Below are 16,363 nucleotides of genomic sequence, written 5' to 3'. Positions count from 1 at the left end.
ATAACTAGTAGACTCGACGGAAAGTTAGCTACTTAGCGGAATAGCAAATTGGCTGAGTGTTGCGTGTTTTCCTTCTCTACACTCTACATCAGATAATTACATCGTTGTTAGAACAACATATTCCCACATACTCAGCCCAGAGGATTCACAGTGTATGAGCCGAGCAAGTCTATCAGGCTCTCTGCGCTTTCATATAGCGAGACGAGTACTGGCAGATAGAGTCACAATGATTAGGATTAGGTAATATTGTGACTGTATCAAACTCGTCCTTGATCTTAACGAAAAACTAGACAAGAAACCTTTCCCCCGCTTGGGGACTGCTTACTATATATATAAGCTAACACGAACTTGAAGAAAACGCACAGGAAGCCCCAAGACCCTAGAACAACTGCTGACTCATTTGTCCATGCCACCGGTTCAATGTGAAATGCTATATTCATATAGAATATGAATATCAGAGTGTCTCGATACCAAATCCGAAAATAGCTACCAAGAAGGCAAGTGAGTGCTTTAACTCGATAACCTACGATATAAGGTTTACCCACCTCCTAAGTTCATTCCAAGGACTTGATAGATTATAATTGTACGTGTATTGCACACTACTTAAATGACTTGAAGCGGACACTATCCCCACGAAGAGCAACCACTATCATAACATGCACCCCTGGCTAAGCACATAAACCTAAAAGAATAGCCTTAGCATACATGATCCTAGTACACAATCATTCGCACAAAAGAAATTGACTTCATGAAACCAACCGAAGAAAACGGAACAAGACACTCCAGTGTGACTGGAAACAAAAACTTGCAGAAGGGAAATTGTTGATATAGGAGGAATTGAACCTCCGACGTTGGACTCGCGGGGAATCGAACCCCGGACCACTCCCATGCTAAGGGAGTATTATACCACTAAACCACAAGCCCGTGGTGATTGATAGCGCTATAGTTCACAAGTTAGGTTTATATAGCAACTGTGTAGCACGGAATGACAGTGAATCGAGTTCTCATGTAGGTAGGTAGATTATCCAATATCGAAGAATGCAGTTCAGCCAGTTATTCATCGTTTATTGCGCTGGTTCAACGTCCCTTGTGTCTGCTGTCTTCATATTGCCGGTGAAAACGCGATATTGCCCTAGCAGAGGTCAGCGACCTATTCGTGCGTGCACATGTGTAAGGGCCCTTGACTCTACGGACTGATTGATATGCCGGGCTTGCGCGGCTACAAGTTTCTCATCAAATACTCTCCGGGTAATATACTCTTAGTTAATTTCGGAGGTAACGCAGTTACCGCACGAAGCCAGTTCGCCATAAGGTTGACCATCTATACTGCGCTGTTTCCATTTAGATAGGGACATGATCGGGTTTATCAAAGGTTAAGGAAGACTATCTATCCGCCTTATACCTTTGTTAAATCCAGAATCATTGCGCTTGAACTCATCACGAAAGTTGGCAGCTGCGTAGCACGTGCCTATCTATCGTGGCGTGAAGTTCATGCCCCGATGTCAATGTCCACATCAAGCTCGTCAAGATTGGAATGGAGACGGCTAGAACAGCTACCTCGACCTCAGTGTCGCGAGACTTGTGCACCCCCAAGGGTTTTAATATGGCGGCGCCTACATCACAGCCCGCGACTTATAGGACCGTATAAGTGATAACTGACCGAGTTCAGCGAAAGATATCTGTCATCACGATTGGTGATATCCAAGGGATTATATCGGTTGAACATCTATAATACAGCATTGAGCTCATGAATTGAAGCTCTATGTATGCTATTCAGCCTCAGGTGGTCTACCACGCCCACCGCATTTCAACCCAGCGGAACGCTCCTAGCCACACCCGTACAATGTTGAGATCAAATGTCATCATAAAGAGCTTGCCCCGGCTCGTTGTAGCAATTCGCAAGTCGCCTACATCAAACGCCTCAAAGCATTGTCTGTAGCGAATCATTAAAACAGGCGTAAAATCGTCTCGTCATGGGATTTTGTGATGTTTTTTCTTTCTTTTTTCTTCTTCTCATTTTCAAAAACTATTAAATAGATGGTCGAACTGTTCAATCATGGACTCAGTATATGGTTCCCTCTTTCCGTCATCTTCAGGATATACGTCAAAGCACTGTGCGTCCCCAGGATATCGCACGTTCGGCTGTATGGGCGGGCGGATCTGGCGATGGTATAGAGCTTCCCAGTCGATGCCGTGGAAGAATGGATGAGATTTGACCTGTTGGGAGCCGCCGCTGATATTCCCTAAGCGCCTTGAGCGGTCTACCGTGCAAAAGGAACGAATGATATGCTGCGCATTCGGAGAAATGGGCGGCTCTTGAGGGAAGAGAACTGGCTTTTCAATGATCCTAAAAGACCATTGGTAAGAGATTTAAAAGGTAAGGTAAATGGGAGAGAGCTTACTGCTTGTAAATTTCAATGGGATTTTGATGCCAAAAAGGAGGATACCCCGTAAGAAATTCGTATATCAGTATTCCCAAGGCCCACCAATCGACAGCTGTGGTGTGCCCTTTATTTTGGATTACCTCGGGCGCGAGATATTCAGGGGTTCCGCAAAGGGTGTATGTCTCGACTGGCCTATCATCTTTACTCCCCAGCCTCTTCGCAAAACCAAAATCTACTAATTTGACGTGGCCCTGGCCATCCAGAAGTAGATTCTCAGGCTTGAGATCTCTGTATGCTACGCCGCCTTGATGCTCATGTAAAAACTCGAGCACCAAGACAATTTCGGCAGAATAGAATTGCGCCCATTCTTCTGGGAATCGGCGATGCCTCCGCAAGTAGCTGAATAGTTCTCCGCCAGGTATATAGTCCAGCAACATGTAGAGAGAGTCGTGGTCGGAGAAGGTTGTGATTAGCCTCGTGATAAAGGGGTGGCCGGCGACATCGCTTAGGATTCGGCGCTCGTCCCGAACGTGGTCGATTTGTTTGAGTTTGATGACTTCGGTCTTTCGCAAGATCTTCAAGGCGAAAACCTGCTCTTTATCTTGGTCGTTCCCAACAGCCGGGCGCACAAGACAGACTCGTGCAAAGGTGCCTAATAGGCGCCACGCCACCTTCGTGTCAGTACCGCCAATTCCCCATCTTAGCAAATTGACAATGCCATCGTCGACATAGCAGCACTAGCACTAGCGCATGCGACCGCACCTCTGCCGGAATGACGCGCGCGATTCGCGCAGTGAGAGGGGGGAATTGACAGGGGCGGAACGACAGGGCGCGAGATTGGGAAACCGAATGAATGAATAATGAATGAAGACATACCGGTACCGAGGGTTCGGACAAGAGCAAAGTCGCTCAATTTCACTCGCTGATGCTGCGGTGGTACTTTGGGCCCCGCATCCTCGCTCTCAGGGCGGTGGTCTGGCTGCGCAGCCCCGCCAGCAGCGTCTGTGGCAGCTATGACGGAGAGGGGATTGGGGTCTTGTGCGACTCCCGGCACTGGACCTGGTGGACCGGGCTTTTGGGCAACGGTTGCGGCCATGATATGATGATGCCTTCACGGGTGTGTTTCGTCGGGTCGACCCTGTGCTGTTGGAGAGTCAGCATTGGGAGGCCGGGGACAAGCGCAATGGCAATGCATCGATGATTAGTCGCCGTAGGGAGGAAGGAGGGCTTGGTAGTAGCAAGGAGCAGGCAGGCAGGCAGGTGCTGTAGGAACACAGCTAAACCTAAGCTGCTAATAAGAAGAAGAGGAGGCTGATCGGAGGTGTCAAGGGTGTCAGATCCACAAGGAAGCGATGGAGCCCGCCGACGATGCGATTGGCAGTCCAGTCCGCCTTAGTGTTGTGCATCGAAGCAGCACACGGTACTGGTACAACACACGACAAACCCGAGACGGGGGGAGGGGGTTTCTGAGGGGTTGAGCGTGGGCAAGTTGGGGTTTTTTGGTGCACACACTCACTCACACACACATAGACACAAGTCGAGATTGTAGGGTGGGATCTTAGAATGGGGGTGCCTATTGTACAGTAACCTCGAGAACCTACATACAAATAGGTATGCACAGGACACTCTAGATCACGGATCTGGGATTAGAATAACGACGATCTGCAGAATGACGCCAGGTTATCAGATGGCCGGTAAGCGACCATAGACTACCGATCTCAGTTTAGTAAAGTATCATTCGTTGCCGAAGGGGAGGAGGGTGTTGTATGGGTTAACCTACCAATGGTATGTATAAGACGAGATGATGGATTTATGATGGATTTATGTCTAGATATTTATACGCGTGTAATACGACGTGAACAGTAGCAGCTCCAGATGATGGTGAATATCGTGAATGTTTATAGCTACCTACCTACAGACTTCTTACCTTGATGATGTTACAAGAAAATTCACTACAGAAATATGAGTGGTGTTGAGACAGCGTTGGGACCGTTCCAATACCAATGACGTAAACGGGGGGATGTGCCGGATATCTAGCGCTGAAGATATTTACTACCTCATTATAGTAGTAAAGTGCCTTCGCTCTGCGCCTTGATGAGGGCTTAGCGTAAAGTAGATACGAGAGTTGCTGACTGCAACGTGAACAATCTTGGAAGTCTGGAGAAAGGTGGGGGAGTGGGGTTTACATACAGTAAGTACTGTACATATATTTAGTATGGCAAGACTTGGTCTGGACAGAATCTGGACTTGGTATCCAAGGGGTCTCGTGAGGCTTCACCTACCGAAGTCAAACGCCTCGATGCTACCATATGAGGCCAAGAGGCTTCGTCGGAGGCATTTACATACCTACATATATCCATATTGCAATCTTGCATCAGGGAAGCTTCTTATGCGAGAAACGCGGAAACACGAGTTTGTAACTGGAATGCTTAATCCTCCTCCCTTAAAATAAGTAATGTCTAGGCATATTGAGTCGAGATCGGACGTTACCTACTTAAGTAATCAAGCTGGTTGGAAACTGAGATTGGTTGCAACCTTCCTTTCCTCAGCCAATCGACAACTTCGGCCAATGGTTTTTCACCAACTTCCATATATAAATATCAGCTAAGTCGTCTGTTCGTTCAAACTGGGTGGGTAGGTGTTCGTGCCCGTCTCATCGGGGAAAGGACTATGTGCCCCTCGAGGCGTCTCACACGGGCCGTTCGTACTATATCGGCAGACTACGGATACAAGATGGTTGAATAATGACTGTCACACGGCCTACAGAACAAAGTCATAACAATGGACTGTACCTTATCAATCTTTTCGAAGTGGAAAGCTCAGACTACTAGTGAACAGGGACAGATGGTATGACGCCGTCACACCGCCGGTAGCCTACCAAACCTAGTTGGTACAGATATCTGGCGCTATGCTATTTATTGTGTGTAGGAGGCCATGTCCGAAAGTCCTATCTACTAGTACACGACAGAATCAGAGCCAGATTCGAGATCTGTACCTAGACTGTACCTGACTGACTGTGTTATGCATCCGTGGCAGAAACATATCGATTACCTAATCACTCTGTTCGGTGCCTACTATGTACCTACCGGTACCTACCTATTAACCTACTAAGGTAAGTACATACTTAGGTAGCCATGGTACCTAAGTGCCTTTAGGCACAGCAGGCGTACAGCTACGAACCTGAAGTAAGCAGAAGCTAAGCAGCAGTGGGCTGTCGAGGCTGTGTGCCTTTATGTCCCAGCCACGGTCAGTAGTAGGTACCTAGGTACCTAGGTATCAGACGTGCCGCTATCCATTATGTAGGTAGGTAGGTACCTGACAGTGGTCACATCCCTGTCCGTCCTTCCCATCAGTCGTTGCTGCTGTTGCTGCTGTTGCTGCCGTTACTGCTACCTTTGACCGCATCCGACGTGATGCGCCCTCCCTGTCTCCGTCTGCCTGTACCCCAATCAGTGACTAGAATAGACACAACTACGACACAATACCCTTTAACGGGCCAGAAATCGCACTTGACACCATCTCCTGGCCGTCGACGACAGAAGAGAGGCTACAGACCGTAAACCCTAGACCTCGAACCCCTCTAAGCCACGCATGACAGTCACGCACTCTAGGCATCCTGGGGCATATGATATAGGCACATGTACTACTCTCTTGTCTCGTTCCTCGTTCTCATCGCCTGCGAAAGAGCTTGCTGCCTTGTGAACACTCCTAGTCTGTTTCCGCTATGAATTAAAACCCCCTCGAATTTCGTCGACGACGGCTACAAGCGCACCGAGCTTCGGCAACCATGTTCAACATCTCCAGCTTCGTCCAGAAGGCTCAATCGGCCGCTCAGCAGCTGATTGATCCCATGCAGGGCTTGAACCTGACCAACTCCGACAGAAACCCCTCCAAGGCCTCCCTTTTCCAGGGCCAGTTCCGTCTCCCGAGCTCTCAGACGCCTCTGTTCGAGATCCCCGCCGAGCTTACCATCCCTCCTTCGAACGTCACCCATGGCGGCAAAGACCACGACCGAGGCTGGCATTACGCCGGGAGACTGCATCTCTCCGAATCTTACCTTTGCTTCTCCACCACTCCCTCGAGCTTTGCTCAGACAGCGAGCACTTCTACATCATCCGCCTTCACTGGCCAGACCCATGGTGCTGGGCCGAGCGGCAATGGCTTCACGTTTCCTCTCTGTGCTATACGACGTGTTGAGCGCTTGAATAGCCAGAATTTCCAGGTAGGAAACATGACATTACTGCGGGAGTCTCTAGGTACCTAACATATTCCATGTCTAGTTCTCCCTCGCTATCACCACTTGGAATGGGATCGGCCAGGAGCAGGCCAAGGCCACCCCCAAAGACCGGAAGGACTTCCGAGAACAAAGAATCACCATACAACTTGCTGGAAGCCGCCAGGCTTGCGAGAGATTTTGCGACGGCCTGAAGAAGGGTCTGCGGGGCGCGGTCGGAAATGTCGGCAAGTTTAAAAAGGTTGTAGCAGAATGCTACTCAGAGTACCTACTACGACCCGAAGAAAAGAAGAACGCAGCGTCTCCTGATGCTGGTCTCGGCGTAGTTTTCAAATACCCGGGCGACCCAAAGAAGCTAAGGGACCGTGCAAAGATGAGGCTGTGGGCAGAGTATCTACGTGATAATGGACGCAATGCTACGTTGATACGCCAGCCTACCTTCCACAAACTGATAAGAGTTGGTCTCCCAAACCGCTTGAGGGGGGAGATGTGGGAGTTAACCGCTGGCTCATTGTATCTTCGGCTTGAAAACCCTACGCTTTATACCGACACTCTCGACAAGTTTTCTGGTCAAGAATCTCTAGCTATCGACGAGATAGAAAAGGATTTGAACCGTAGCCTTCCTGAGTATCCTGGATTCCAGAGTGAAGAAGGTATCACCCGGCTCCGCCGGGTTCTAACTGCCTATAGTTGGATTAACACTGATGTTGGCTATTGTCAGGCCATGAACATTGTGGTAGCCGCTCTCCTTATTTACATGTCGGAGGCGCAGGCTTTTTTCCTCCTTTCGGCACTGTGCGATAGACTAGTACCTGGTTATTATTCGTCTACCATGTACGGCACACTTCTAGACCAAAAAGTGTTCGAGTCGCTTGTTGAAAAGACAATGCCCATTTTATGGGAACATCTAGTCAAAAGCGACGTTCAACTCTCGGTCGTATCTCTTCCTTGGTTTCTGTCTCTTTATATAAATTCCATGCCATTAGTATTTGCCTTTAGAGTTTTGGACGTATTTTTTGTGGAAGGACCAAAAGTCCTTTTCCAAGTTGGTTTAGCTATCTTACGAATCAACGGTGAAGAGCTGCTCGATGCAGCAGATGACGGCGCCTTCATTTCAGTGTTGAAGTCTTACTTCTCACGACTAGACGAGTCTGCTCATCCCAAATCCGAGAACCCCAAGCTCCGCGCCATCAATCGGTTTCAGGAACTCATGGTCGTCGCTTTCAAAGAGTTCTCCGCTATTACTCACAGTACCATACAAGACCTGCGGCTGAAGAACAAAGATGCAGTACTCAATAACATTGAGAACTTCGCTAAACGAACAGCCATCCGAAATCTTGGCCCTGACAGTAAGCTTTTGAGTCAAGAAGAGCTCGGGGCTCTTTACGATCGATTTTATGGAGTGCTATACGAACGGCAGCAGCGTGATCATATAATCCAAGAAGAACAACGCCGTCGCGCAAAGGCGAACAAATCAAGAGCCAGTGAAGCATTCCAAGAACACCATGATCATGGCGTCGAGAAGGGCCGGGTTGGTCTCGGCCCTAGCACTAGTTTGATGGATTACGATGCATTCCGAGAGTTTTTAGCTAGCATTTCGAAATGGGCCATTTCAGATGCACCTCCACCTTCTCCTCGCCGTGATGTGGCCTCTGATCGCAATCCGTATTTTGGAAGCTTTAGGCGCTCGGACCCCAATCCATTCTCGCCCTGGGGCAATGGCCCCGAACCTGCTGATCATGAATTCATGCAACGGCTATTTCGGAAATGGGACGTGACCAGTAGTTCGAGCCTTACGTTACAGAACGTTGTTACTGGCTTAGCCCAAATTAAGGGAAGGAGGGACATCATGGGTTCTATCACATACTTCTTTGAACTCTACGATGATGACGGTGATGGCAAGGTGGATCGGGAGGGCATTTTGCGGGTATCAGAAGCACTCTTATTCCTTTCGAGGCGTGGGCTAGAAGGGACCCTTAGCAATTCTACCTCGACTACGGCGCTTAACGGCATAAGCGAAGCAGACAACACATCCATTAGTCCTCCAATTGGTGGAACTGTAAACGAACGTTTTCTCGGCAGCGTCAGCGCGTTCATTAGACGTTGCTTCGAGTATGCCGATCCAGACCATCTTAATAATTCGGACGAGACATTGCGAGAAGCAGATCTTGGTACACCGGTCGAACCTCAAGACGATGCACTTGTTGATCCTGATACATTTGCTATTGGCGATGATGAGGATGAAGATGAGGAGGACATGTTAGCTTTTGAGGACCCCTCTCCTCCACCAAGCACCGGGGGCAAGAAGAAGGCCGATTTAGACCCGGCTCCTGCAGCAATGGGTAATCCAGTTGAGAATGTGGCGAGAAGAGCTGTGTCAAAGGCCCAATCTGAAAAGGCAAATGTGGCACTAGACCCATCCAACCCTCTACATATTACGCTGCCGACATTTCGAATGGTTGTACTAGCAGACGAACTACTTGAGCAATTCTTCGAGTCATCTTTCCCCACTTCATTACACATCATTGATGGCTTGCCTAATACAACCAGTCATTCCTCTTCCCTTACAACTTTCTCTAGCTTGAATTTCAACCGGCCAGCTACTCTCTCCCCATCAGGAACTCAGCCTGGCTTGGCCGGTGCTGGCCGCGGATTACGAGGAGTACTTGACAATATAGTTACAGATGCCTCACGTGTTGCGGCTGAAGTTCGACGACGGATGGAAGAAGCTCAGCGCGAGCTGGAAAGGAACGCCTTGCCAGGGCAGAGAGATGAGGATGAGGACGATGATGAAGATCTTCAGGGCCCTGTTAAATCTGCAGGAGCTTATGGTGGGGATGCTGAGCGGAGAAGCGTGAGATCGTCTGATAGAGACCTATTGGATGGCGCTGACGCAGGTGCTGGGGCTACCAAAGAGGCCGAAGGTTTGAGTCAGTCGCTCCTTGACATCAATAGTGAGCGAGAAGGAGGGATGAACACAACCAATAATGCGACGCAAAGGATTGTGGAGTTTGAGAGTTGAAATGCGCATACAGCATAAGTTAGTTATTAGTCCGGAACATGATTGCTTTTGCTTAGAGAGGGTACAACACTCAATCACGCTATTGCAGCAAGGACCTGAGAACCACCGAATCAAAAAAATGATGGTACTGAAACATGGCCTCACTATCAAGAATTTAGTGAGATGACAACATATATAAGCATTCTAGGAGGCTACGCTCCCCTGATTCGGTACATCCCTTTCTTTCAACGAAGAATTGAATAGACATTTAGGGACAATCACCCTCCCTGACTAGGAGCTCATGATATCCCGGCCACACGTACCATGCGCGCTCGAACATACAGAATACAGAGAGGGCATATGATCTTCGTTGTCATTCCAAGGGCGGGAGAGATGAATCAATTTTGGATCAAAACAATAACTTGTGATTGCTGGATTCATGATGGATCTGAAGGAGGCGAAGGGAACACAATCACTATACGAAAATCTCTACTGTTAGCCACCTTCAAAAGCATTCCACTCCAAGACAGTCCCCCTAGATTATTGGGAGCTTGCATCGATTGGAATATCCCTTCAAGTAGGCTTCGTGTGTTTAAAATATGACGCCTTTCGCAATTCTGTGCATTTGATTTCTCCCACTCTTCTCTATCATCGTCGGCAACAGCGCGCTCAGTATTCATTTCCTTGTTCCCTTCCTGCCTTCTGGCAGAAATTCTCTTTTTACTACAAGCATTGATCCCTCAAGCCATTTCATCACGTTGTTCTCTAGGGGAAGATTTGTCGACATGGGGTTGTCCTCGCGGGTTGGAGCCACGGCTCTCGCCTCACTTGCTGCTTTCAGCTTCGTGGTTAATGGCCAGGGTTACTTGTACAACAAGGACATCGAATCATGCAAAATCAAGTACCAGAACTTAGGGTGTGTTGGTGTAAAATCCGAGCCGCTCCCCTTCGCACCAACAAATTGGGACCCAGCGCTTAACGCGGACAACTCGGCGAGTTGGATCGCCTATGACACCGGCTACAACGACCCGGTCAACATTACGATTAACCAGTATTACTGCGCTCGACAGTGTACAGCACATGGTTTCAAATATTCTGCGACCTGGAATGAAGATTCTTGCAGCTGTGGAAGTTCCCTGTACACAAAGACAAAGGAACCAAACAGCGTTGTGGTGGACCTCAGCCAACAACTCTCGACGACTGATGATTCCAAGTGTACTATCAAGCAGGATGATACCCCGGCCGATCCATGTGGTGGTGACCGAAATCAGAATTGCGGATCCAACCGAGGCGCGGTGATTCTTGCGGACCCTACTTTCCCGGATGTACGGCAAGCATCAATAGCCGACCTGAAGAAGGGTTATAAGCTTCTCGGATGCTTCAAAAACGCCAAATTCATTAGTTCGAGGACGGAATTCACGAATGTGGCTTTACTCTCATCTGGAGATTGCCTCAGTTACTGTGCTAAGTTGGGCTCGCCACTTGTTAGCATGGCTAAAATACCTGCGTACGTTACTTCATTGGACCGTCCTCAAAAAAGATAGCCAACTAATTCAGTTTGACAGTGGTGTCCAATGCCAGTGCGGTGCGGATTTCGCCCGATACGTGGCAGAAGCAGATGATGATGGCACTACCTGCAATACCAAGTGCACAAGTGTTGTCGGGCTCACGTGAGATAATTCAGGCATTTCCTAACTCTTGAACGATTATACTGATGAGCGCTTTAGGGAATGCACTGAGGATGATCAAGATTGCTGTGCCGAGTCGGCTGCTGCAAAGAAAACCCCAATCTATTATAACCCTAATTTCATGGGATGCTTTGTCCCAAGGATCCCTGGTCAGACGCTTGTTGATGGAGTTGATACTCCAGCGCCCAACCAGTACAAGTGTTTCCAGACACCCAAATCCATCCTGAATCGGCCCACTGCAGTTATTGCGCAGTACAATGACAAGACGGTGACAGCCGCGGCGACGTTTGTGGCCACCGCCAGACCAGACCAAGTCTCGCAGCCCTTCGTGAACTATGGATGCAATGGCGGTAATGGGATTGATGATATCTCAAAGGTTTTCACTACTGTCAAGCAATCCGGCCTACTTGCCAAGGAGATTACCGTTGAAAGCTGTGTTTCGTACTGTGACTTACAGAATTTACAATTTGCGGCACTTTACGGTACGGGCAGCCAGCAAAAGTGCGCTTGTGGAGATACAGTAAAGACCGGTCTGGCTTTACAAAGCATGGAAGATTGCAACCAGCCTTGCGGAGGAACGAAGTCGCAGATGTGTGGCGGTCCCTCAACGGGTCCCAAACGTTTTCTCATCTACGCTAGGCAGGATATTACGCCTAATAGCTGGTCCATCACATGGTCTTCTTCCCGATCAGTTACGCCCACTTATAGATGCTCAGGAAGTAAGTATCAAACTTTTGCTTCCACGCCTGCTGTCAAGGGCACTACTAATATTGTATACAGCCGAACCTACTCGCGATCCGGACCCGACTGGGAGCGACAGTTCCAGCAACTCTCCTACTGGTTCCCCAACTGGCTCCGGCTCCGGGTCAGACACTCCTACTGGAACACCCACCGGCACTGGCACTGGCACAGGTACAGGTACAGGTACGGGGACGGGTACAGGTACGGGCACCGGTACCGAAACTGGCACTGGAACGGGCGCCACACCTACAGGAACTGCACCAGGCGTACCTGGTACTACTAACCTTCCCGCCAACGAGTTCGTCATCCTCCAAGTCGCCCCATACAATCCCTCAAAGAAGCGTGCTGTCTGGAACCAGCGTCGCCAATCTGTTGGAGGATTCGTTGGTGGTGCCGGCCCCAGCAACCCAAACACCTGCGATGAAGCAACCTTATTCGGCATCCGGAGCGGCCAGCTATTATCAGGCGGTCAAATCGTTGCCACTGGTCCTAGTCTTGTTCCCATTCCATTCAAAGTTAATCCCGCCGGGTCTATCAGCCGCACTTTCACCATTATTAACGGTGTTTTGCACTGGTACAATGACCTATTTGCCGATGGTGAAGCCCATTTCTGTCAAGTTAATAACGGCGACGTGTTTATCACGTTCACGGGCGATGCTTCCGGCCCCGCCGACTGCACACGCGTTGATATTGTTGTTTACTATGGTACGTGACTTAACCCCTCCCGTTGGAAAACACGTTCACTGACTCATGAAAACTTTGTAGCTTCCCAATGCGTTGACGGCGATATTATTGGCAAACCTGGTGGCAATGGCGGCTCTTCTAGCACCTCCACCGGAACATCGCCCACTGGCACCGGCGGCAACGACGATGAGATCCCCGAGAGGGACTGGTACTTCCGAGAGGGCCATGCCCCAGACAACTACCCTTGCTCCGAGACCACCGAGTCTTGGATCCCTGGCGAGACTACCTTCTTGCCCCATAGGGAGTTGTAGGCTGTGACCGATACAGCTTCGACTACACATGTATTTTGGCTGGGTTGGGCGATCATCCAGACATTTCCCCTACCTACCGACTGGCACCAGCATGAACATGACTTACGATGTGAAATGCACTTCCGCTCGGTTCATATGCCCCCTTGTTTTCAGATCTTGATTTTTCTCGCAAACGCTTTTGATGTTTCCTTGGAATCGCTGTATGGCTCGGTATAGAGATTGTACGACCTCCCCGCGGTGTTGGGTGAAAGGGTTGGCTGGGTTGTATTAGGATGTTTCTGAGTTGGTATAGGTTGGCAATGGGATGGGTATGGTGGGGAACATAACAACACAACGGCTTCTTAACGAAAATCCATATGTCACACGGGAAATTCATGTCTTTCATGCATTCATATGCCCCTTGTATGAGTGGACGATGACGAAGAGATAGTTAGCTTAGTTGGGATAATTATGTAGTTGTTCGAATACGCTTTGTCTTTTTTGCCTCTAGAAATCGCTCTTCGTGGTGTTGTCGCGGGATCACTTGGGCTTCATAGAAAAATGGCACGGATTTGAGGTTGCAATACACCGCGTATGCTTACGAAATTCGAAGGACGCCCTGGTGAAAAGATCAATATTGCGTCTTCTTCATCGAAAATTGTCACGGAACTAATGAGGCCTAATTTCCGATATACACGACGGACCCGACCCAAGGAACATTGTATATAAAGCTAAATAAGGAAATAAGGGGCGGAAACTAGAACTTCCCTCCTCGTGCAATAACAGAACCTGTCTTTGTAATCACAGCAGGGCAGTTCTGTGACAAAATTACTTCCGCTCGAGGCGGTCTGATAAAAAACAGTCACACTTCATGAAGCTTTCTACGGAAGTCAGAAGGTTAGTGACGAAAATGGAGTCCCAACGGGTACCTATGAAGTGTGACAGTTTTTTATCAGACCGCCTCGCCGCTGTTCTCAACCATAGTATCGGACAAAGTACCGATTTCCTCAGTGCATTCTGCTGAAATCTTTCCCTGAACAGGAAACGCCACGTCGATCTTTTCAGCAGCGTGTCGTTAGAGTTTTCTAGGTGTATGATTCTGTCATATCTCTGACCAAGGCTCGCATTAGTTAGTCACTACCTTATTGCCTGCCATGCTGTCGTGCGGTACTGTATAAAACCAATTAGTCCATAGGTTTGAGAGTAGACCCCGAACTTTCCCTTCTTCGTGCAATACTAATCAGTCAGCTGCGAAGTATGCCTTGGTGGCGCTGGGACAGACATCTTGGAGGTTTGGATGGCCGGGCTTGTCATGCGGGATCTTGGGTTACGCCCCAGATTCCCTACACATTTGCCTCACCGAGGTAGGACGTCCTGTCGTTTGATTTGTCATGAGACATTTCGCGTTGGTTACATCGTGCCTATCTGCTCATCACGCTGCGTGTCCCCTTTTGTTTGTTTGTTTTCCCGGTTCCGTGGGGTCATAGGGCCAAGACTGCGTGCCCCTTGTCGCACCTAGATATGTGTCGAACCGTGCGTAGTCATTCGTCGCAATAGCTGAGATTACCCCTTTTGTTTCGTCGTCAGTCTTGCGTCATTATTCGTCGTTTTCGTCCCAAAGAGGGTTTTTAAGGGCTGTGTATATCCTCTTCCTGGCGTGATGGGTTCGAGGGACTGAAAATGTCACTCTGAGCTTGATCCTCTTTCCTATTATCGACAATCGTCTCTTGAGCTCGAATGACTATGGTGTGATGTCTTCTGTGAAACATTTCATCGGCCTCTGCTTCAACCCCCTATTGTATCGTGTTATCCTTTTTGAAACAGAGATGGCTTCCTTCCTTTTCTAAGCTCACTAACAAATCTTCTTGGTATTCCCTGGGGTGAGATCATCGGCTCAGCCACGAGGTAAACAAGAAAAGTCCTTGGGACCTCATCTGAGTAGTACTTATCTCAAGTTATCTGCAGAGTTGTCACGGTGTATGTATGTGCTAAGTATGGCGTAAACCAATGGACGTTTTGCGATGTCTAATGCTAGTCGGATCGGCCCGTTATCCCACCAGGTAGTAGGTCAGGTGAACTCTGTTCTCGGAAAACCGACATTGGAAACGCGGCCCGGGCTGCATATTCATGAAGGTATGTATGTACGATTTAGTCTAGGTACAGTAGCCTGAACTGGCGAGGTCGTGTCATTTCTTGACCATCTACATCAGCTGATGGCACCTTTTTCTGCACGACGTCGCTTGGGTAGCAGTTTGCGAGGATTGTTTCCTGGTTTTTGTTGGTCCCACGGTTACCGGTGAGCCAAGATTGCATATTGTATACCGGTCATCTGAACTCTTTGATTATTCACATCCTTGCACAGCATCTAGGTAACTTCTCAAGCTCGGAGATCCAGATATTTGGATAGATAAGCCGGTCGTAGTAGGAAAATGGCACGAGATCTTTCCCGAGAGCCTGGAATCGATATTGTAGGCCGATATAGGAACGGAGAACCTTCCCATTTCGTTATTCCAACCTTGCCACTCGGAGAAGACTAACAAATTTGGTACAAGGAGCGAGTCTGTTCAAACTGTCGAATTAGCTATTTTGTATCAGGTCAGGCTTGCTGTGGAGGAAAAGCCCATCAAACTCCAGGGGCTTTTGTGAATAGTAAGGAAGAAGACTTCTCAGGGAGGATAGAGGTAGGATAAAATAGCCACGTGAGCTTATTATATGCCTCAACTATTGGGCCGAAAACATATTTATACGCTAAATCAATCAACGCAATGCTCTCGGGTTAACATTTCTAATGTCCCGGGCTTGGTGTTGAGGGGTATGAGAGGGCATTAGTTTGGTATCCTACCTCGCCTACGTAGATAGGACCTTTTGCTCCGCCGGAGGAGGCCTGTCAGTGTACGTTATGATACTACCCAATGACATATTGCAGTGTATCAGTAGATGAGATCAATGCCACTCGAGGGGGTTACGGCGGCTGTTAATCGGGCCTACCTGACTGATCCTAGCTGGAAGTGGGTACGGTATCAATTTCAACGGCGTGTTCCAAGATCGATCGATGTTGGGGTAGATCGTTCACCGTCGAGGTGCTCAGGGACTAAGTAAACAGAAGCGCAGACTTAGCCTTGCGAGTAATCTTTCTCGTTTTCTTCGACAAATATCCGCAATAATTAATTGCGAATACTGTCATTGATATATTGATTCACATAGGACTACAAAGCCGAGTTTGTCATGGGATTCTATCCAGCACAGCCTTACCATGGACGTTATTAGTCTGAGAATTAAATTATGAACAACATTATACTCTAGCACTGGGCTCCAGCTTCAACTTCGTGGGACAAAACTAA

General features: G+C 48.6%; 2 protein-coding genes and 1 non-coding gene across 3 annotated transcripts; 1 reads left to right on the top strand and 2 right to left on the bottom strand.

Annotated features, from left to right (window-relative positions):
- Positions 1-852: 852 nt before the first annotated feature.
- F5B22DRAFT_t58 lies at positions 853-924 on the bottom strand. Its single transcript has one exon. It is a non-coding gene; the product is annotated as a tRNA-Ala (tRNA).
- A 1,055-nt stretch (positions 925-1,979) lies between these two features.
- Positions 1,980-3,790, bottom strand: F5B22DRAFT_661941 (camp-dependent protein kinase catalytic subunit; the record flags this gene model as incomplete). The annotated part of the gene is made up of 4 exons (XM_047980400.1): positions 1,980-2,347; positions 2,403-3,036; positions 3,261-3,456; positions 3,776-3,790. 4 exons carry the CDS (start codon positions 3,788-3,790, stop codon positions 2,020-2,022), a joined length of 1,173 nt encoding a protein of 390 aa, XP_047833616.1. The 3' UTR covers positions 1,980-2,019.
- A 2,381-nt stretch (positions 3,791-6,171) lies between these two features.
- On the top strand, positions 6,172-13,043 carry F5B22DRAFT_643768 (uncharacterized protein; the record flags this gene model as incomplete). The annotated part of the gene is made up of 7 exons (XM_047978319.1): positions 6,172-6,606; positions 6,665-9,627; positions 10,389-11,126; positions 11,185-11,289; positions 11,347-12,026; positions 12,088-12,753; positions 12,814-13,043. 7 exons carry the CDS (start codon positions 6,172-6,174, stop codon positions 13,041-13,043), a joined length of 5,817 nt encoding a protein of 1,938 aa, XP_047833615.1.
- Positions 13,044-16,363: the final 3,320 nt, after the last annotated feature.

Source organism: Xylaria bambusicola (genome assembly GCF_022495145.1).
Source record: "Xylaria bambusicola strain CBS 139988 unplaced genomic scaffold F5B22scaffold_8, whole genome shotgun sequence".
Taxonomy (NCBI): Eukaryota; Fungi; Ascomycota; class Sordariomycetes; order Xylariales; family Xylariaceae; genus Xylaria; species Xylaria bambusicola.
This window is presented reverse-complemented; position numbering and strand designations above follow the sequence as displayed.